The following is a 22080-nucleotide window of genomic DNA, read 5'->3' as shown; positions in this document are numbered from 1 at the left end:
TTAATGGATTTGGGTTTATCGCTCGATGGAGATTAGCGGGGCTAAGGTGGGAACGGCTGCGGTCCCCCATCTGCGGCGAGGAGTGACTGTTGTGATGGGCACTCGGCGGGGCTACACACTTTAGTGTGTAGTCGGGATTGTGGAGTTGGGTTTGGAGTTCGTAGAATATCCGTGATGATTGAAATTTGTTTGTTTCTTGTGTTGTTGGTTTTTATAAATTGTGTGATTAGTACGACCCGTTTAATGTTTTAAAATCGTAGTGATCCATTCGGGGATGGTGGCGATTATTGAGCGGTATGAGTCGATTCTTTGGATAGGTGGGATGTGCCACCGTCGATGATAGAAGTCTTCCGTCGAACTTAGTAGTTTAATAAACATTTCAGTTAGTTGCTAGACAGTTGGTTTGAGAACTTGTATTCGTATTTTGGTTTTGGTTTTGGATTGTAACCTTTCGCTAAAGTATTACTATTTAAATGTTGTTTCGTTATTGTCTATTTGATTATCATTGCCTCGGGTAACCGAGATGGTAGCATCCTTATACCTGAGTGGTCCTGGTAAGGCACTTGGAGTATGAGGGTGTTACAAAATGGTATCAGAGCGACGATCCTGAAACCTGTAACCAATGACTCTAATGAATATAGGGAGTCAATTAAAATGAACCCGGGGTAAAGGTTGTAGGAGCTAATGCAAAGGCTTGGGAGACGTCCTAAAGTCGCGAACTCGCCCTACAATTTTGAACCGGTCACATGGGGGGTTATATGTCAAGGTCGTATGTGAATGTGGTGATGTATGCTGTAATTGTTGGATGTTTGGAGTAGAAGGTTGAGTTTGTACATGAGAGGTTGGTGAAATGTATATAGAACTGTTATTTGAACAAGAAGCATGTTGGATGTTTACTATGTGGTGTTTGATAATATGATATAGTTGTTTTGTTGATCATATGAAAAGCTTGGTAGAATTGCATGCTTAACTATATTATATGTCGAGTTTATAAAGTTGCATAGAATATGTTGGGATATGTGAGATAACATGCGGGTAGTATATACGAGACAGCATGACTCGATCGAGTAAGGGGGTACTCGATCGAGTAGGTGAGATACCCGATCGAGTGGGTCTGACTCGATCGAGTGGGTATTTGACGTTTTTATAACCAGAATCATGGTTTTTGGGTACTCGATCGAGTACATAGGGCACTCGATCGAGTAGGGGGTCACTCGATCGAGTAGCCTGGCTACTCGGTCGAGTATGTTAGAGATCAGAAGGTCTGTTTAGGGTCTGATGTCGGGGCACTCGATCGAGTATGGTGGGCACTCGATCGAGTAGCCGGTACTCGATCGAGTATGTTTAGGCACTCGATCGAGTGTATTCTGGGCAACCTGCTTTCGTATTTTGAGGTTTTAGTGCGTATGTTAATATCTACCCTTTCTTATATAGTTTCAAGATGCCGCCCAAGAGAAACGCTTTGTATGCGAGAGCTGAGACCATGAACATAGATGATATCGTTAAGATGTTGGAGCATCAGGATGCTCTTACAGAGGCCTTAAAGAAAGTGGGAAAGGACAAGGAGGTTGATCACTCTAAGATTAGCCTTTATATAGCGAGGTTTAACCCAAAAGAGTACAAGGGCACCGGGGAACCAAACCTTCTTGACAACTGGCATCGTGAGATGGAGAACATACTAGACCTGGTTCACTGTCCCGATGAGATGAGAGTAGAACAAGCTGTGTTCTACCCGAGGGAAGCAGCTGGCGAGTGGTGGGATAAAGTGAAGGTGAGTGCTAGGGAGATGTATGCGAACCAGGGCTTACCTGCTATACCTTGGGAAGAGTTTCGGAGGGCTATGAGGAAAGAGTTTGTACCGGAACATGTGAGGAGCAAGTTGAGAGAAGAGTTTGATGGGTTTAAGATGACATCTGATATGTCGGTGGCTGAGTACTACAAGCAGTTTAATGAGAAGTCTAGGTATGCTGAGGATATGGGTTTGAGTGAGGAGAACGTTGCGCTGAGGTTTGAGAGGGCGTTGACCCCTAAGATCAAGGATAAGCTACCTGTGGGAGTCCTTACTGATGTTAAGGAAGCTTATAAGAGGGCTGGGAGAGCTGAGAGGTTGGTGGAGATGGCTCAGGAGAGAGTGGGTCTTGAGAAAAGAAAGGCTGAGAGTGAGGGTGGTGGCCAATCTAGTCACAAGAAAGGCAGCCACAATCAAGCTAGAGGGTTTTCTCGCTTGTCGGGTTGATCTTTGGGCTTTCTTTGGGAGTGGCCGTGTGAGTAGTAGTGGTAGTTGGGGGATGACTTGCTTTGGCTGTGGCGGTGTAGGCCACAAGAGACATGAGTGCATGAGTGTACCGGGAGCTTTTCCGGGATCGGCTCGGGGGAGCTATTCTCAGGGACCTGCACAGAGTTATGCGAGCAATAGACCGTCCGGGTCATGGTCTAATCGGGAAGTCGAGCTATCGGGGTGGAGGTAACCGCAATGGCGGTAATTTCTATCGAAAACCAGCTACGAACAACAACAACAATCGGGGGTCGGTGCTAAGCCGGCCACATCGGCCAATCTTGTCCAGGAGGTGGACGGAAGACCGATGGAAAGTCATTCATGATGGACAAGAAAGTAGGCGAGGATGATGCACATGTTATCACTGGTACTTTTCTTGTTAACGGTATTCATACCTTTGTTTTGTTTGATTCGGGGGCATCTCAGTCGTTTGTATCTTCGAGTCATGTTAAACGGTTGGGTTTGAGGGTATATGAGTCTGTAAGTGAGAAAGTTTTTATACCTTCGGGTGAGTCTGTATCATGTGGGAGGTTGTATAGAGATGTGTCTATGATAGTTGGGCAAGTTGATCTACCTGTAGACTTGCTAGAGTTTCCTTTTGACGGTTTTGAGATGATAGTCGGGATGGATTGGTTGGGAAAGTATAAAGCTAAGATAGACTGTCATCAAAAGAAGGTGTCTTTGAAAGGTCCTAAGGGTGTTAGTGTGTCTTATCGTGGGTTTGTGGTCAAACCCAAAGTTAAGTTGATTGCAGCTGTCACCTTGAAGTCTTATATGAGGAAGGGATGCCCTTTGATCTTATGCCATGTGAGAGATGACCGGATAGAGAGTCTGACAGTTGATCAGATACCAGTGGTGGGAGAGTTTGCATATGTCTTTCCAGAGGAGATTCCGGGGTTGCCACCGAAGAGGGAGATAGATTTCACAGTTGAGTTGAAACCAGGGACGGGTCCAATCTCTAAGGCACCGTACCGGATGGGTCCTAAAGAAATGGAGGAGCTCAGGAAACAGTTAGATGGTCTGATAGAGAAGGGACACATTAGACCTAGTGTATCACCGTGGGGAGCACTAGTTCTTTTTGTGAAGAAGAAAGATGGGAGTTTGAGGTTGTGCATAGACTACAGAGAGCTGAACAGAGTGACGGTGAAGAACAAGTATCCTTTGCTAAGGATAGATGACCTGTTTGATCAGTTGAGTGGTGCATCAGTCTTTTCCAAGATTGATTTGAGGTCGGGGTACCATCAGGTGAAGATTAGAGAGGTGGACATACCAAAGACAGCTTTCACGTCGAGGTATGGTCATTATGAGTACGTGGTGATGCCGTTTGGGTTATCTAATGCACCGGCTGTGTTTATGGACTTGATGAACAGAATCTTCAGACAGTTTTTGGACAAGTTTGTGGTGGTGTTTATCGATGACATCTTAGTCTACTCCAAGACTAAGGAGGAGCATGAGGAGCATCTGAGGATTGTGTTGCAGACTTTGAGGGAGCATGAGTTATATGCTAAGTGTCCAAGTGTTAGTTCTGTTAGAGAAAGTTGCTTTTAAGGGGCATGTGATCTCTAAGGAGGGAGTAGGCGTGGATCCGGAAAAGATTGAGGCGGTGACAAAGTGGGAAGCACCAAAGAATGTTCTGAGATCAGGAGTTTCTTGGGTTTAGCTGGATACTACAGACGGTTCGTGAAAGATTTCTCCAAGATAGCTAGACCTATGACAGCTTTTATGAGGAAAGAGAACAGGTTTCATTGGGATGAGAGTTGTGAGACGGCGTTCCAAACATTAAAGGAGCGTTTGACCGCAGCTCCTATCTTAGCATTGCCTGAAGGGATCGAGAACTTTGAGGTTTATACAGATGCCTCAAAGAATGGTTTGGGATGTGTGTTGATGCAAAACGGTAAGGTGATTGCCTATGCTTCTAGGCAATTGAAGCCGTATGAGGAGAACTACCCTACACATGATCTAGACTTGGGTGTAGTGGTGTTTGCTCTCAAGATTTGGAGACATTACCTTTATGGGGCAACCTTCAAGGTATTTTCGGATCACAAGAGTCTCAAGTACATCTTCACTCAAAAGGAGTTGAATATGAGACAGAGGAGGTGGATAGAGCTGATTGGCGATTATGACATGGATATTATCTACCATGAAGGGAAAGCCAATGTTGTTGTAGATGCTTTGAGTAGGAAGAGTGTACATTCCTTGTGTACAGCTCTATCTTTGATGAGGTTGAGAGATGAGGTGGGGAAGTTTGGGATACATATGATGCAAAGAGGGGATGATGTGGGAGATTTGACAGTATAGCCTGATCTTTATGATGATATTCGAGGTAAACAGGCGTTAGATCCTAAGTTGGTTGAGTGGAGAGCTGGAGTAGAGAAAGGGACAATGTCTCGATTCTCTATTTATACAGATGGTAGTTTGAGGTTCGATGGTAGGTGGTGTGTCCCTAATAATGAGGAGCTGAAATAGACTATCATGACAGAGGCACATTGTACACCATATTCAGTACATCCGGGTGGTGACAAACTGTACAAGGACTTGAAGAACACGTTTTGGTGGCCTGAGATGAAGAAAGAAACAGCTGAGTTTGTGGCCCGTTGTTTGACATGCCAGAGAGTTAAAGGAGAACAGCGACGACCACAGGGTAAGATTCAGTCTTTAGAGTTACCTGAGTGGAAGTGGGAATCCATTTCTATGGATTTTATCGTGGATTTTCCAAAGAGTCAACAGGGTAACAACATGATATGGGTAATAGTGGATCGACTGACCAAGTCAGCTCACTTTGTGCCAATGAAAGATACATGGACTAAAGCACAATTAGCTATGGCTTATCGGAAGAATGTGCTTAAGTTACATGGAGTCCCTAAGGACATAGTATCTGACAGAGATGCGAGGTTTATCTCAAGGTTTTGGAAAGAGTTGCAGGAATAATTGAGAACAACTTTGAAGATGAGTACAGCATTTCATCCTGCGACAGACGGTCAGACTGAGATAACGATCAAAACTCTTGAGGATATGTTACAAGCTTGTGTGATGGACTTTGGTGGTAGCTGGGAACAGAGGTTGGATTTGATAAGAGTTTTCTTACAACAACAGCTATCACACTAGTATTGGCATGGCACCGTTTGAGGCTTTATATGGGAGGAGATGCAGAAGTCCGATTTGTTGGGACGACATCTTTGGGCAAAGGGTTCTAGGACCAGAGATGGTACATGAGATGGTGGAAACAGTTAAGATGATCGGAACGGATGAGAGCAAACGGGATAGGCAAAAGAGTTATGCGAGATCTACATCGCGGATATAGAGTTTCAGGTTGGGGATAAGGTTCTTTTGAAAGTGTCTCCTATGCGTGGGGTTATGAGATTTGGGAAGAAGGGCAAGCTGAGTCAGAAGTTCATCGGACCTTATGAGATCTTAGAGCGGGTTGGAGAGGTTGCATATCGTCTGGCTTTACCAGCTGCGTTAGAAAAAGTGCATAATATGTTTCATGTATCTCAGCTGCGGAAGTATGTGAGTGACCCATCACATGTGTTAGAGGCAGAGAGCTTAGAGCTAGATGAGTCTTTATCATATCTTGAGGTACCTAAGCAGATTCTTGACCGGAAGGTTAGGAAGACTAGGAGTGGTGAGACAGTTTTGCTTAAGATCCTTTGGTCTAACCACGAGACTGAGGAAGCTACATGGGAGGCAGAGGAGGCCATGAGAGAGCGTTACCCTTTCCTTTTTTATCAGGTATGTATGGTTACGGGGACGTTACCTTGTTTCTTTTAGGGGGGTAGGAGATGATCGCAAAGAGTTTTTAAGAGTTTTTATACCCTTTTTAGGTTGTGTCGGTATGGTTGTTGTCGTTGAGTTGGGTTGAGTTTGGGTTAGTAACATGTTTTATGCTGAGTTATGTTTTGGTTGTGGAGTCGGGAGTGTTGTAGTGTGTCTTTGTTTTGTTGTGGTTTGAACTTCGGGGACGAAGTTCTTTTTAAGGAGGGAAGACTGTAATACTACGGATTTATGAGTCTCTGGGTACTCTATCAAGTAGGCCTTACTCTATCGAGTAAGGGTGAGTTGCGTCTTAACAATAATTTTTGACCTGTTGGGTACTCGATCGAGTAACGTAGATACTCGATCGAGTAAGGGGGCACTCGATCGAGTACCTCAGCTACTCGATCGAGTAGCCATTTCTGAGGGGATGATTTGTCGGGTTTTGTTAATAATGCGATTAAGTATATAATCACTTCCGTCACTTTTCTTTAAACACTTTTAAACCTAATTACTTTCAAAAAGAGAAATCAAACTACGTTCTTCGCTTCAATCGCATTGTTGGCAAATCCCGGAGCTTGGAAGGTCGGATTTTACCTTTCTTTATACCGTTGTAATCCTTGCGTCGAGGGTAAGATCTATGTACCGTTTTTATAGTATTTTGTTAAAGTTGGTTAAACCCTAATATTGGGAATTGGCGGTTTTGTTGTATTTTGTGATTGGCAGTGATTATATGCTTGTATGTTAGGAGGAGGATTCGTAGAGGAAGCGTTTTGATATCAGCTGTGAGATCGTCTGATTGTGTTGTGCTTTCCAGGTAGGGTTTCCCTACTCAGTATTAGTCCCATGATGTGTTGATTGGTGTTTGTGATTGTTGAATATTATCATAGTCGTATTGTGACGGTTGTTGGCTTTGATTGTTGGTTGTAGCTGTGATTGATTGTATCTGTCTGTGTTCTTCGGGGTGCGTCCCTGGCTGAGTGGAGTCACTTGCGGGAGTGGCTTCACGCCCATGATTCGCCTTCTGTGGAACCCGCCACATAAGGGATGTGCACATTAATGGATTTGGGTTTATCGCTCGATGAAGATGAGCGGGGCTTAGGTGGGAACGACTGCGGTCCCCATCGCGCGAGGAGTGACTGTTGCGATGGGCACTCAGCGGGCTACACACTTTAGTGTGTAGTCAGGATTGTGGAGTTGGGTTTGGAGTTCGGAGAATATCTGTGATGATTGAGTTGTTTGTTTTACTGTGTTGTTGGTTTTTATAAATTGTGTGATTAGTACTGACCCCGTTTAATGTTTTAAAAACTGTGGTGATCCATTCGGGGATGGTTAGCAGTTATTGAGCAGGTATGAGTCGAGTTACTGGGATAGCTGGGATGTGTCACCGTCTGATGATAGAAGTCTTCCGCTGTAACTTAGTAGATTAATAAACATTTCAGTTTGTTGCTAGACAGTTGGTTTGAGAACTTGTATTCGTATTTTGGTTTTGGTTTTGGATTGTAACCTTTCGCTAAAGTATTACTATTTAAATGTTGTTTCGTTATTGTCTATTTGATTATCATTGCCTCGGGTAACCGAGATGGTAACATCCTTATAACTGAGTGGTCCTGGTAAGGCACTTGGAGTATGGCGGTGTTACAGCGAGTGGTTTTCTCGATCGGGAGTGTGACTACCTGACCGGAAAAATCTCTCACAGATTACTTCCGAGCGTGGCCACGCATTTGTAGTCATTAACTCCTCGAGTGGCCTTGAGATATAGTTACCCAGCGTGGGTGGGCAATTCATGTATGCCCTATCTATCCTATTGAACAATACAGCTCACCATGACCTAGTAAATGCCCTTTTGGCCTCCTTTCACGGCACGACCTAGGACAAAAACCAAAGTAACTAGGAAACTGCACCTGCTCAGATAATAGTCTCCAATCAAAAGAATCGACTCATTAGAACATCTTAGAGATCCCCGCCACGACCAGGCGTCTATAATAGAACTTAGGGACTCTCTAAATGGTCACTGTCCGGCAAAGTGTCACACACTCTGTCTATGTAATCGACCAGTCATCACATATGACCTTATGGTGTTGAACAACCATCAATCGACTTACAATCTAGTCACTCCGAGATGTCACCTCATTAAGTGACTAGGGACAAAATACAATGTTCATCTTATTCACTTGAATATTGTTCAACATTGTCTCCACAACTTATTCAGATAAACAAGGTATTCAATGTTTTCAGTGAAACTGAATAATTGAGTTCTTAAAAAAACTCTAACAATGAATGCGATCATCACTTATGTAAAAATCAATACTCTATCCAATATTTACATAACGATCTTCAGCAATTAAGGTATACTGCTCAATCACATTAAGATGACATAACCATCATGTCAACCTTATGCCAACGGCTTTGGTTAGAGGATTAGCAATAGTTGCATCACTCTAATTTCCATTGCAATTTTCCTTTGTTCTATGCAATATTTTCATCACATAGAGCCTTTCTAAGTACATGTCTAAACAAGTTTTTAGACTCTGGTTCTAAAACCAGTCAAACACTCCCACTGTTTTCACAGTCTCTCGGGAGACGATATTCGGCTAACGGAACTACTCTAGTTCCATTAAATTCTGGTTATCAACTATCTCTTTTACAACATCGGAAGCTGTAATGTACTTAGCTTTTCGTTCATGATTTGTACGTATAACACTTATACATACACATCCTTCATATGACATCTTTTATGTATGACTCCTTATACATGTTTGCTTTATACATGTATAACTTCTTATACATATATGTATAACTTCTTATACATATTATTCTTTATGCATATATCACTCTTATATGCTAATCATTCCTTAACGAGGCTCATAACATCTTATAAGCATAGGAACGTAATCGTATAACCTCTTACACGAAATTCATTAATTCCTCCAAACTACAGGAGTAAATCCTCAGTGCTTCTCAAGTACTCAAGGATGCTCTTGATAATCATCTAGTGACACTCACTAGAAAATGATTGGTAATGACTTCTCATATTCTCAACATGATAAGTCCCGACGAGAGAAGCTTTTAGCATATTTAATAGATCCTGCAGCGGAAGCACAAGAGATCATATTAATTGTTCAACAACTTGAATGAGTCAAGAATCTTATCACATAAGTCTCTTGACTATAATGCTAATATCCATAGAGATCTATCTCATTAGATCCGGATATTTAATATGCGCCATGCTAATCTCAAGTATTCACCCGAGAATATTTCTAGTCACTAATATGTCAAACACATATTTAGACTAAGAAATATCACCTTAGCTACATTTCTAGTCAATATATGTCAAGCACATATTTTAGACTAAGAAACTCACTTTAGCTCCCACTAAACTCCATGCATCATCATGTTATCTCGACACTCGAGTAATACCGTTTTGATAGACTACATGATTGAACCCAAAGTTCTAACTCTTTGACGTATATAGATCACAAAAGGAATCTTTCAAGCATGCTAGGATTCTTAGCATTGACAACATCAACAAAACTTCTCCCAAGGAGAAAGTTTCATTATTCATTTGCCGAATCTCATCCTCATGAGAAGCTATATTGCTAAGAACATACGAATTGATAAAGGCATTTGGGTTGTCACAAAACTCTCTATAACAAACCCAAATTTTAAACATCTTATGTAACCTCTACGACAAGATCAAGGTAACAAACCAAAGGATTCACCTTAAATCAAGTCTTGAAAACATCTCGTGTTTCCTTCCTTATAGCATCATGTACAAGGAGATTAATTCGAATTGCATGGTGACATGCCATCACATAGAGTTCATACTATAGAAAAGCCTTTGATGAGGGTTTATGATTCGTCACTTTTTTAAAAAAGTAACGCAATATTATCTCAAAATTATCTCCTTATAACCACTGAGCCACAATAAAGAACGTCTTCTTGCATTGTACTCAGTTTGTGGGTCTTGTAAAAAAGTAACGCAATATTATCTCAAAATGATCTCCTTATAACCACTGAGCCACAATAAAGAACGTCTTCTTGCATTATACTCAGTTTGTGGGTCTTGGACTTCCGCAAGTTAAAAATTTCTCCCACTCTGTCTTCCAGAAAATGAAAATCTTTCTGAAAAGACAGTATTATGAGCCACAAACTCTTTGTTCTCGTTTTGGAGGAGTAAAAACCATGTGGTTTAATTTTGGATAACCCTCACAGATACACAAATTGGTTCTGAACATAAACATTTATGATCCCAAATGTATAAAAAAAATAAGTTAGGGACTCTCCCTATCCATATCTCGTAGGGAGTCATTTAGGCTATTATAGGTGGGTTTTAAACTTTTAGTGAGAAAAATAGCTTACAAAAATTACGAAAAACCTAAAAATATATCTCATGAAGTTTGGTTTATATACTTGACTACACCATACTCTATGGTGTCCCAAAGAGAAGGTATTATGTGAACTGGTTCACAACCTTCTTAGTGATTATCAAGATCATTACTTGATATTACCCATTTGATCTTCAAAGTCATTACTTTGAAACTTCCGATCAACATCTTGATCTTGACGTGCTTTTGGTTTACTACTTCATTTTGAAAATATTTCACGTTTCAAAAATCACTTTTATGTCTTATTAAATAGATACGAGGTTTTCATATCTACTTAAAAATACGGTAAAAGTAACCAAGTATGTATATTACCAACTATCGGCCTTACACATCCGTATGTCTATGGTCAATCACCTCACTATTTGTGTTTCTTTTCTACAAAAGAAAACATAATACATGCACACAATCAAATGGTTGTTCGATGTGCTTATCATTTATACGTGAAACGAATTTACTTGAGGTTTGATCAATTTGGGTTCATCGGAGTAGAGACTTTAAAATTTACAAGATAGTATAATATTTAGTTTTCTTGAAGAATGTAAAATTCCTCTAACTTGAGTGGTCTAAACCAACCACCAAGTTATCATAGGAGTAGGTACAACATTTTGTTTTAAATCACATAAGTGATCCATTCTATGTATAAACATAGATTATTACATTCTTTTAAAACCAAATTTAGGTACATTTGTCCCTATCGAAATCATTGCTAATCTAGCACCATTTCGATACAAAAATGTCCTATACTAGACGTCTTACGTTTTATCAATTCATGTAAATTTCTTTACAAAGAAATGATCCATACTTGTTATCTCATACCAAGATAGTGGAACTAGCCTATCCATTGAGTAGATGTCTCTTTCAACTTTGTTCTATCGCATACATCTAGGGTTGATTCTTCTTAACCCCCACTCACTTTCACATTCCTCTTTGCTTCAATCAAGCAAAAATGAATCTCATGAAGACCGCTCTTCAAGTCATTCGTGATATTTTATACACTTAGTAAGAGTGAATTACTATAAAGTGAGTGCAACATGGGGCAAAATCTCAACTTCTTGCGAAATTGGACTACCTAACCGTTTAATTGTCATCATATGCCTAAACTTCTTTAGCGCATAAACAATCGATTTGGCCTTTCTCGAATTGAGCCATTTGACGGTATTATATTGGAGTATTATTTGTGTTTTTGAAAACTCTTTTCGCAAACTTTTGAATTACACTTGAGTAATTAAAACTAATACGTCATCTTCATGACGGGGTTGTCACTTCCGAAATCAAGACTCTCTTGATAAAATGTGACTTCTTCTTAAACTCGTAATATGAGTTTGCAACATGAAAACCCCTTTTAAATATGTATGGATGTTAAGTTGTATAATAATCGCAAAAATCGTTGTAAGCTTATGTAGGTGAATGTGTAAATCATGTTACCAATCATTAATTCCTTCAAAGAAACCGCTTCCTATGAAAGAACGAAACGAGTACAATAATAAATAGAGGATGAAAGGAGGATGAAGTGCGCGATGTCATAGTAAATTCATTAATAAAAAAAGTAACGAAAAATAGGAAAAATTAACATTCAATGTTTTTAAAATACTTGTGAAAAACATGTTCAACAAGTTTAACATTTATAGAATGATCTCCCACTAAATTATATAAATGATTCCAAGACCCAAATATTAAACAAAAATGAGCACCGCTTGGGCGAAACATCCCATAATTGTGTAAATTATGTAAGTCATGTTGACTAATTCTACCTCTAGAACTCTTGGTCGACGAATTTCCTTAAATCCATCTACTAGCCCCGGAACACAAGACCGTCTTATATCCCGTTGAGTTCAACCAATTTTAGCGTGTGATAACCGTTTACCACCCTACTTACCCAAGGTAAAAAGAGAACACCCCGCTTGGGCGAGCGTGGCTCTAATGAACAAGAGATTCATAGGTGTTACTAATTGGTAAGGCTAATCTCAATTTTAGTTATGTGAGAGATCTTGTCAATTTAGTCATAAATTCCTTATAAGTGAATTAATTCGGTGAATGTAAATGACATGAATTGACAACCGCGAAAATAAAATGCATGTGAATGGCGATTTTGGCATGCGAAAATAAAACAAGCAAACATGTAAGCATATGAATAAATCCTAGTATGGCCTCCTAGTTAATAAACACTAGTCTATTACATTTCGAAAACCAACCCCTTGGTTCCTTGCCTCTTCATTCCATAAGTGGCTCTTCCTTGTGGGATTTGGAACACCTTCCAAAAATAGACTCCGTCTGTTGGAAACGCCGGTAAAAAATAACTATTACAAATGAATTACATAGCTATTCCTATTATACATTAATTAATAAAATAAATAAAACTATTAATTAATTACAAACCGACGATACGAGATCGTATTTAATTACAAACAAATCGATATTCCCATTCATTTCGGGTAATAACGATTAAAATTAACTAGGCCATACTAGGTACAACAAGATAAATACTTTAAATAAATGACAATCATTCATTCAACTTACATAAGATAAATACTTTAAATAAATGACAATCATTCATCCATCTCGGTTTTTGTGGATTTAATCGATTTTTAACATGTAAAAATCAATAATTAACTCTTAAATCTCATTTAAGTCCAAACTACTTGTCCAAACTGTTTTGAACCTCAAAATTAGTCCTCACTAATTTTATGATAAATTATTAGTTTGATTTGGTGATAATTTGCTAATTTAATCGATAAAATCATAATATTTAAGTAAAAATCCAAAATAATGGAAAAATTACCCAAAAAATGAAACAAAATTTTTTAGTATTCTGGAACACTCCCAAGAACACCAAAAAGTCAGAAAAAATTGCCCAAAAATTCTGGATAAATTTTGTGAAGAAAAAGATCGATATTTATCAGTTTTTAACCACTAAAACCAATAAACATCAAAATAAAGTGAAAAGACACATGCAAAATCACTATTAACATTTACATAATATTCTTAAATGTACATAAATTTATCATGGGCAGAATCAAAAGTGTCGAAATTATGATTAATTAATTTGACTTTTATCGACTTTTAACTCAAAAATCAATAAACATGCAAAAAATTCGAACCAACCTTCAACTTTTTGCATACAATCAGTAGAAAACATGCATGAACTACCATAAAAAAGCCATGCACCTAATCAACATTTAACTAATTTTAGTCAATTTTTCACTAAAATGCAACATTTTGACTCGCTTTTCTACCAAAAAACATTAAAAATAGCAAAATAACTTCAAAAATCACCAAATAATTCCACAAACCTTTTTAGATCATTAGGTATGCATGTCCCAAAAATTTCGTGCTAAAACCTCTTCTAACACAATTTTTGAGTTTTTATAAATTATCACATAATTAATTAAAATGCTTAAAATCAACATGCAAATTAAAAGCCTAAGCTCTGATACCACTTCAAAGATCATAGATCCTTATTAGACTCTCTAATAAAATTAATTTATCTCATAAATTATCATTTAGGTGATCTATGTAAAATGCATGCTAATATGAAAGCATAAAAATGAAAGTATAAGGAAAAACAATTTCCTTACATTGATTTTGTGGTAAAAAGGGCACAAACTAGTTCACCTCACTAGTTTGTTCTTGAGCTATATGAATATGGAAGATCCTCCAAAAACCAACCTCCAAAGTAGAAGGTCTCCTTCCTTAATCCACCCAAGAACTTACACCCAAATAATTTTACAAGTATTAACTAGATACTAGTAAAATTTAACCCTTGATAATATGTTAATAATACTAACACTCTTAGTATTAATTTTGTTTTACTAACAACTTAGTAAAAAGATGCTTATTATTTTAGAGAGATGTTGGAGGAAAAGTTCACATGCATAAGTGTTGTGTGTAGTAGTAAGGTTGAGTGAAAATGTGAACAATTGATGGAGTGAAGTAGAAGGGAAAGTGGCGGGTGGAGGAGTGTGTTAGTGGATAATTTCGTCTTACATTTTTATCTTACATCACATGCAAAATCTTGTATAAGATAAATTATGGTAGTATACAAAATAAGGTGAAATGATTATGTGAGTAATCATCCACTACTCTTATTTTACACGGTACACTTGCCCATTTACGGGTCCATGATGGTTCTTATATTTGTCGCACAAATCCGTGTAATTTTTATTTTAAACATCGTATCATGTTTAAATACTTCCATAATAAATTCGTCCAATTCACTCCGTAAATATACGTGTACCACTACACATATTATTTACGTACTAATATTAATCACATTAATCAATTAGTACAATTTTAGTAAATTAACAGTTAATTAACTAAAACCCGTCTCCCAAAACTTATTAATCAATTATAGCATAATTAAATAATAACTGCCGCTCCTCGAGCTCGCAACTCGAAATCTCTCTAAAAATAATTGACTAACCTTTTAGTCTACAAATCAAGGGACTAAATAAATTGTATCTCATAGAATTAATTAGTTGTCTATTGGGGTTCGTTCCCTTAGGTGTGACCGAAAGGGGTCAGTTGATCACCGCCGTCTCACGACAATAACGTCAAACTCTAGTCAGCCAACTGTTATCGATTTACGTTAATCAACTGACGAGGATCAAATAAATAAATATCTGATGATATTCTATTAATGAGATTTAATATGTTAACGCACTATTGTGTAGGACACTAACTCCAACACTACCATGTTCCAAGATGCCAAAAATTTCATGATGGCAAGCAATGCTTGCCAAACGACGAGTTCTTTTTCAAGGAGGCACGAGATGCCTTTAAATGGTATCTTAGAAGTGGAGGTCTTCGATGTGTGGGGTATTGATTACCAATGTAACACCCCCATTTATTTAAGAGCCTTTAGCAAGACATTCCCAAATAAATAAAGGTGTTACCATCTCAGTTGCCTGAGGTAGTAAGTATAAAAGACAAACAATTACCAAAGTACTTTAAGACGATATAACATAAAAGTGCCTCAAGAGACTTTATTACAAAATTCCAACGAGATAAATAGTTATTACAAAGTACATTTTTAAAACAACTGCATGGGAAATAAAATAGCTAGTGTCTGAATGAATTAAGGCGATCTATAGACTCAAGTGATAATCTCGTCCCAAGCTCTCCCTTTAAGCATCCAGCACTTCTCACAAGCTAACCTGAAATCAATATGCTCCCCAATATTGTTCATCATAGGTGTTCACGAATACACAGTCAACCATGAGGTTGAGTAGGATAACTAAACAACAATAACAATATGATACGATAAAAGTCTCAAACCATGACCGTCACACACGGCTCAACCGAGTGCCACATCACACGCCACAACCAACCACGCAACACATTTGACACCTCACACGGTGTACTGCTCAGGTCCAACTAACAATAGAGATCCAACCAAAAATGATAATAATATAATAAAGAGACAATAATCATAATAATATGCTCAAGACAACAATTACGACGATGTGCTCAAGGCAACAATTACAACAATAATAGTCTTCCAACAATTCACCAATTACCAATATAGTATATTTGGGTAGTTAACCTACCTTTTAGCAATTCTTCACAAGCAATCAAAATAAATCAAAAAGCTTCTTCCACAAATCCACCACCTAAACAATTAATTAAATTATATATAATTATTAACTAATCTTATTAATGAATTAAAGATGTAAACTACCCAAAATAATCCCGCAAAAACCGTCACAAAACATGCCCTACAACACGGCTGACCCGACGGTGGTCAACCTGCCGGTCAACGGTCCCCACGGCCAAGGTCTCAGTGGTCAACGACTCAAGTCAACGGGTCATAGGTATGGTCAAGGTCAAACGTAAATAATTGATATGAGGCGATTAGATAACTTACCACAATTTAATTAGCGAAAGATGAAAACTCCGTCTTAAAGTTTTTTCACAAAAGCTCTCCTCACAATTGTATTGAGTTTTTGTAAAAGAATAAATATGATGGTAAGGCATAGGGTAGGTATTTATATTAGTTGGTTGATGTAGTTTGATGATTCTAGAAAAGTGCTTTTAATATTAATATAATGAAAATATCTTAGTACATAGATTACACCCAAACCACATACCACCTTCCCTCAAACACCTCCAACCCGTCACCCATACGGTCCAACCCGCGTTACCTCATGGTCCAACCCGGTCCGTCTTATTTGTTTATTTTGTTTTTCTTTTCTTTTACGACAAGTTCATTTTATTTATTCACCTCTTATAAATATAAATTATTAATTATTAATTAAAAATACGGAGTATTACAGTCTTCCCTCCTTAAAAAGAACTTCGTCCCGAAGTTCATCACACCACACTATCCGAACCAAGCAACTACACAATAAACGACACACAAGCTTATCTATATTATTATCATAAATTACCAAAATCAACGCGGTGTGATATTCTACCTCCGAAAGAAAAAAGGTTACGTCCTCGTAACCAACATACCTTGCACAAACAAATGAGGATACATCTCCTTCATCTCAGCTTCAATTTCCCAAGTAGTTTCCTCTACATTATGATTAGACCATAAAACCTTCACCAAAGCAATCTCGCTATTTCTAGTCTTTCTCACTTTTCTGTTCAAAATCTCCTTAGCCACTTCCACATAAGACAAATTCTCATCCATCTCAACTGTCTCAACTGCTAACACATGAGTAGGATCACTCACATACTTCCTCAACCGAGAAACATGAAAAACATTATGTACTTTTGCCAAAGCTGGTGGTAGCGCAAGACGATATGCCACTTCACCAACCCTCTCTAAAATCTCATAAGGTCCAATGTACTTCTGACTCAGCTTTCCTCTCTTACCAAACCGCATCACACCCTTCATTGGTGATACTTTCAACAATACTTTATCTCCCACCATAAACTCAATCTCACTCCTCTTCAAATCTGCATAACTCTTCTGTCGATCTTGTGCAGCTTTCATATTCTGTCTAATCACATGTACTTGCTCAACCATCTGCTGAATCAACTCAGGTCCTAGTGTTATGGCATCAGTGCCATCCCAACAAACTAGACTCCTATACTTCCTTCCATACAAAGCTTCAAAAGGCGCCATACCAATACTAGCATGATAACTGTTATTATAAGAAAACTCTATCAAATCTAACCTCTCTTCCCATGAACCTCCAAACTCCAAAATATAAGCTCTTAACATATCCTCTAAAGTCTGAATAGTCCTCTTAGTCTGTCCATCTGTAGCTGGATGGAATGCAGTGCTTATTTTCAAGGTCGTACCCATACACTCCTGCAACTCTTACTAGAACCTTGAAATAAACCTTTAATCACGATCAGAAACAATATCCTTGGGAATCCCATGTAACTTCAGAACATTTTTAACATAAGCTTTAGCTAACTCTGTCTTATTCCAAGTGTCTTTAATAGGAATAAAGTGCGCCGTCTTAGTCAAATGGTCTACTATCACCCAAATCATGTTATTCCCCTTCTGAGTGCGAGGCAAACCAAAAATAAAATCTATGGAAATACTCTCCCACTTCAACTCAGACACATCAAAAGACTGCACCTTCCCCTGTGGTCTCTTATGCAACGATTCATGATTCATATTTCTCCAATTTATGCCATTGATGATATGCCAACAAAATTTTCATGTGTAATCATGTTACGAGTTAAAACAAGCTCGAAACAATATTCAACCACCACACAACCGTCAGATAGGCCACACGCCTATTGTCTTTCATCCGTCTCAAAATTTCTTACCATTTTGTTCTCATCTTGCAAATAAAATTAGTGCCTTTCACAACTTCAGGATATAATTAGACCCTTAAGGTAAAGCATCCATGCTAACTACCTTGTTCTCTCTTTAACCATCCTCGAGGTGACCGGCTCAAAACTGAAAAGGGTCAGATCAAGGACGTCTCTCTAACCTAGAAGAGGGCTCTTAAACAGTTTCTACCCCGGGTTCATTTTATTAGACTCAACATAAGTTCATTAAATTCATTTTTTTAGGCCTTCGGAACGTTCACTCTGATACCACTTTGTAACACCCCCATTTATTTCAGAGCCGGTAGCAAGACATTCCCAAATAAATAAAGGTGTTACCATCTCAGTTGCCTGATGTAGTAAGTATAATAGACAAACAATTACCAAATTACTTTAAGACGATATAACATAAAAGTGCCTTAAGAGACTTTATTACAAAATTCCAATGAGATAAATGGTTATTACAAAGTACGTTTTTAAAACAACTGCAGCGGAAATAAAATAACTAGTGTCTGAGTGAATTAAGGCAATCTATAGACTCAAGTGATAATCTCATCCCAAGCTCCCCCTTTAAGCATCCAACACTTCTCACAAGTTAACCTGAAATCAATCTGCTCCCCAAAATTGTTCATCATAGGTGTTCACGAATACACAGTCAACCTCGAGGTTGAGTAGGATAACTAAACAACAATAACAATATGATACGATAAAAGGCTCAAACCATGACCGTCACACACGGCTCAACCGAGTGCCACATCACACGCCACAACCAACCACGCAACACAACTGACACCTCACACGGTGTACTGCTCAGGTCCACGGCAACTCCGAACACCGCCATGCCTGGCCTACCAAAACCGTACAGAACCAAGGCTCTTCGACATCCCCGTGCCTGACCGACCAAATAATCTCAAAGCATTGCCAATTCTCTTTCACAATTCCAACTAACAATAGAGACCCAACCAACAATGATAATAATATAATTAAGAGACAATAATCATAATAATATGCTCAAGACAACAATTACGACGATGTGCTAAAGGCAACAATTACGACAATAATCGTCTTCCAACAATTCACCAATTACCAATATAGTATATTTGGATAGTTAACCTACCTTTTAGCAATTCTTCACAAGCAATCAAAATAAATCAAAAAGCTCCTTCCACAAATCCACCACCTAAACATTCAATTAAATTATATATAATTATTAACTAATCTTATTAATGAATTTAAGATGTAAACTACCCAAAACAATCCCGCAAAAACCATCACAAAACACGCCCTACAACACGGCTGACCCGACGGTGGTCAACCCGCCGGTCAACGGTCCCCACGGCCAAGGTCTTGGTGGTCAACATCTCAAGTCAACGGGTCATACGTATGGTCAAGGTCAAACGTAAATAATTGATATGAGGCGATTAGATAACTTACCACAATTTAATTAGCGAAAGATAAAAACTCCGTATTAAAGTTATCTCACAAAAGCTCTCCTCACAATTGTATTGAGTTTTTATAAAAGAATAAATATGATGGTAAGGCATAGGGTAGGTATTTATATTAGTTGGTTGATGTAGTTGGAAGATTCTAAGAAAGTGCTTTTAATATTAAAATAATGCAAAATATCTTAGTACATAGATAACACCCAATCCACATACCACCTTCCCTCAAACACCTTCAACCCGTCACCCACACGGTCCAACCCATGTTACATCATAGTCCAACCCGGTCCGTCTTATTTTTTTATTTTGTTTTTCTTTCCTTTTTACGACAAGTTCATTTTATTTATTCACTTCTTATAAATATTAATTATTAATTAAAAATACGGAGTATTACAACCAAGGACCATTTCCTTCATCAAAAGGGAATCGGTATATTTTGGTTCTCGTTGATTATATCTCTAAATGGGTAGAGGTAATTGCTACTCCCACTAATGATGCATGTGCCTGTTGGGAAATGTGTCCTCAACAATAGTGCGATCACATGATTTAAATATCATTATTAAATCTCATACCAAGAATACGAAAGGGATGATACATTACATATATATAGTCAACTGGTCCACACATATCGGTAATGATTGGCTGGCTAGAGTTTGACAATACTGTCGTGCGACGGTGGTGACCAGTTGATCCCTTGAGGTCACACCTAAAGGACGATTCCCTTAATTGAAAAGGTTAATTAATTGTATACCGATACAGATTAATTAATTCCTTAAAATTGAACAAATCATCATAAGAGAGAAAATGACATCTTATTATAATGTGATTAAATGAGATTTTATTTAGTAATTTAAGAAGTTATATTACTAAAATTAATCGGTGTTTGCGAAACACGCGAGAAGAGAATGATAAGTTAGTTATAATTACAAGATATTGTGAATTATACTAACTAGTAATTAAATGACCATTTTATGTGAAAGTAATTTTATATTACTAGTCAATTTGTTAAATATGATTTATTTAATTTATAAATGATATTTAATTTGTTAAATATGCATTTTAAATTAAAAAATGACATAAGACATGTCACATGTCACATGACATACAATTGTACAATTGACAAAAATAAAATGGACTCCATATTACACACATAAACCGAAATTGGTGGGCATTGTGAGATGTTTTGTCTTTTTCCATTTGTCTTATTCATTTGTCCAAATTGCATGATAGTGACATGACAATGCAAAAGACTTACACCTATTTGTCTTGTGAAGACAAAAAGGAAAATAATCATGGTCTATGAACCATGCATGGCCACCGGTTTTTAGAGAACAATTAGAGAGGATTTTCTCTCTAATTTAATTCATTCTTACATTTTTATCAAAAACCTCCCTTCTCTCTCTTGTTCTTCATAAAAATTCCTTTTTATGAATCAATTTGTTTAAAATCAAACACTAATAATACTAGAAGTAGTATATGAGTATTAGTAATAGATTTTAAGGTAAACTTCATTACAAACATCTACTACATGTTTATTTGTGGGATTAAGAGATAGTCTTGGGTGCTACTAATTAGAGGGCTTCTATTTTGAGGTCATGTATGTTCATCCAATATTGGAAAGCTCAAGAACTAACAAGAATGAGATCTTGTTGGTGCCCATTTGACCGAATTTCATATGGTGAGAAAATGATTTCTTCACTTATCTATTTTAGTTTGCATGCATAAGATTTGCAATTTATTTTATGACTAAATAAATTTGAAACATATAAGAATATGTAGTATATGAGATATAGTTTTCCAACAGTGCCATGATCATCTTGTTTAAAAAGATCATATTTCCGAGATTTGGAGTTCCAAGAGCGGTCATTAGTGATCGTGGTACTCACTTCGGTGAGAAACAACTTGATGCATTGCTAGAAAAATATGGGGTTTCCCATAGAAGAGACCTGGCTTACCATCCACAAATAAGTGGCCAAGAAGAGGTCTCTAATCGTGAAATCAAGTCCATTTTTGAGAAAGTTGTTGCCAAGTCAAAGAAGGATTGGAGTACGAAGCTTGATGATACCTTGTGGGCCTACCGTACCGCATACAAGACACCTATTGGTACCTCAACATATATGTTGGTCTATGGAAAGGCTTTCCATCTTCCCGTTGAGATGGAACACAAGGCATATTGGGCGGTAAAGGAGCTTAACATGGATGCAAAGTTGAGTGGATAGAAGTGGTTGTTGCAATTAAATAAGCTTGATGAATTCCTCTTGCAAGCTTTTGAGAGCTCCCGTCTTTATAAGGAAAAGACGAAAAGATCGCATGATAAGAAAATTTTGAAGAAAGAATTTCAAATTGGTGATAAGGTGTTGCTTTTCAATTCCCGCTACAAGCTATTTCCGGGAAAATTACGATCACGGTGGTCAGATCCATTTCCCGTCACAAATGTCAACAAGTTTGTTTCCGTTGAAGTGATGACCACCAATGGCAAATAATTCTAAGC

The 22080-nt window shown here is 37.9% G+C and overlaps 2 protein-coding genes across 2 annotated transcripts; one reads left to right on the top strand and one right to left on the bottom strand.

Moving 5' to 3' along the window:
- Positions 1–16732: 16732 nt before the first annotated feature.
- LOC141618017 (uncharacterized) lies at positions 16733–17989 on the bottom strand. Its single transcript, XM_074435142.1, has 4 exons — positions 17716–17989; positions 17177–17469; positions 16867–17092; positions 16733–16749 (listed from the first exon to the last, which is right to left on the bottom strand). The coding sequence occupies exons 1-4, from the start codon at positions 17987–17989 to the stop codon at positions 16733–16735; spliced, it is 810 nt and encodes a 269-aa protein (XP_074291243.1).
- Positions 17990–21397: 3408 nt separating this feature from the next.
- LOC141618016 (uncharacterized) lies at positions 21398–21808 on the top strand. Its single transcript, XM_074435141.1, has one exon. The coding sequence runs from the start codon at positions 21398–21400 to the stop codon at positions 21806–21808; it is 411 nt and encodes a 136-aa protein (XP_074291242.1).
- Positions 21809–22080: the final 272 nt, after the last annotated feature.

This window comes from Silene latifolia, chromosome X (assembly GCF_048544455.1).
Source record: "Silene latifolia isolate original U9 population chromosome X, ASM4854445v1, whole genome shotgun sequence".
Taxonomy (NCBI): domain Eukaryota; kingdom Viridiplantae; phylum Streptophyta; class Magnoliopsida; order Caryophyllales; family Caryophyllaceae; genus Silene; species Silene latifolia.
The sequence above is the reverse complement of the archived record's forward strand: the minus strand, read 5'-3'. Positions and strand labels throughout refer to the sequence as shown.

Bases quoted from the DNA above. Each gene is read 5' to 3' on its own strand.
- LOC141618017 (XM_074435142.1), bottom strand. From the start codon at position 17,989: ATGAATCATGAATCGTTGCATAAGAGACCACAGGGGAAGGTGCAGTCT. The intron at 17,470-17,715 runs GTGATTAAAGGT...CGCCTTTTGAAG, and splicing joins CAAGGATATTGTTTCTGATC to CTTTGTATGGAAGGAAGTAT. The intron at 17,093-17,176 runs GTTGGTGAAGTG...CGGTTGAGGAAG, and splicing joins CTTATGAGATTTTAGAGAGG to TATGTGAGTGATCCTACTCA.
- LOC141618016 (XM_074435141.1), top strand. From the start codon at position 21,398: ATGATCATCTTGTTTAAAAAGATCATATTTCCGAGATTTGGAGTTCCA.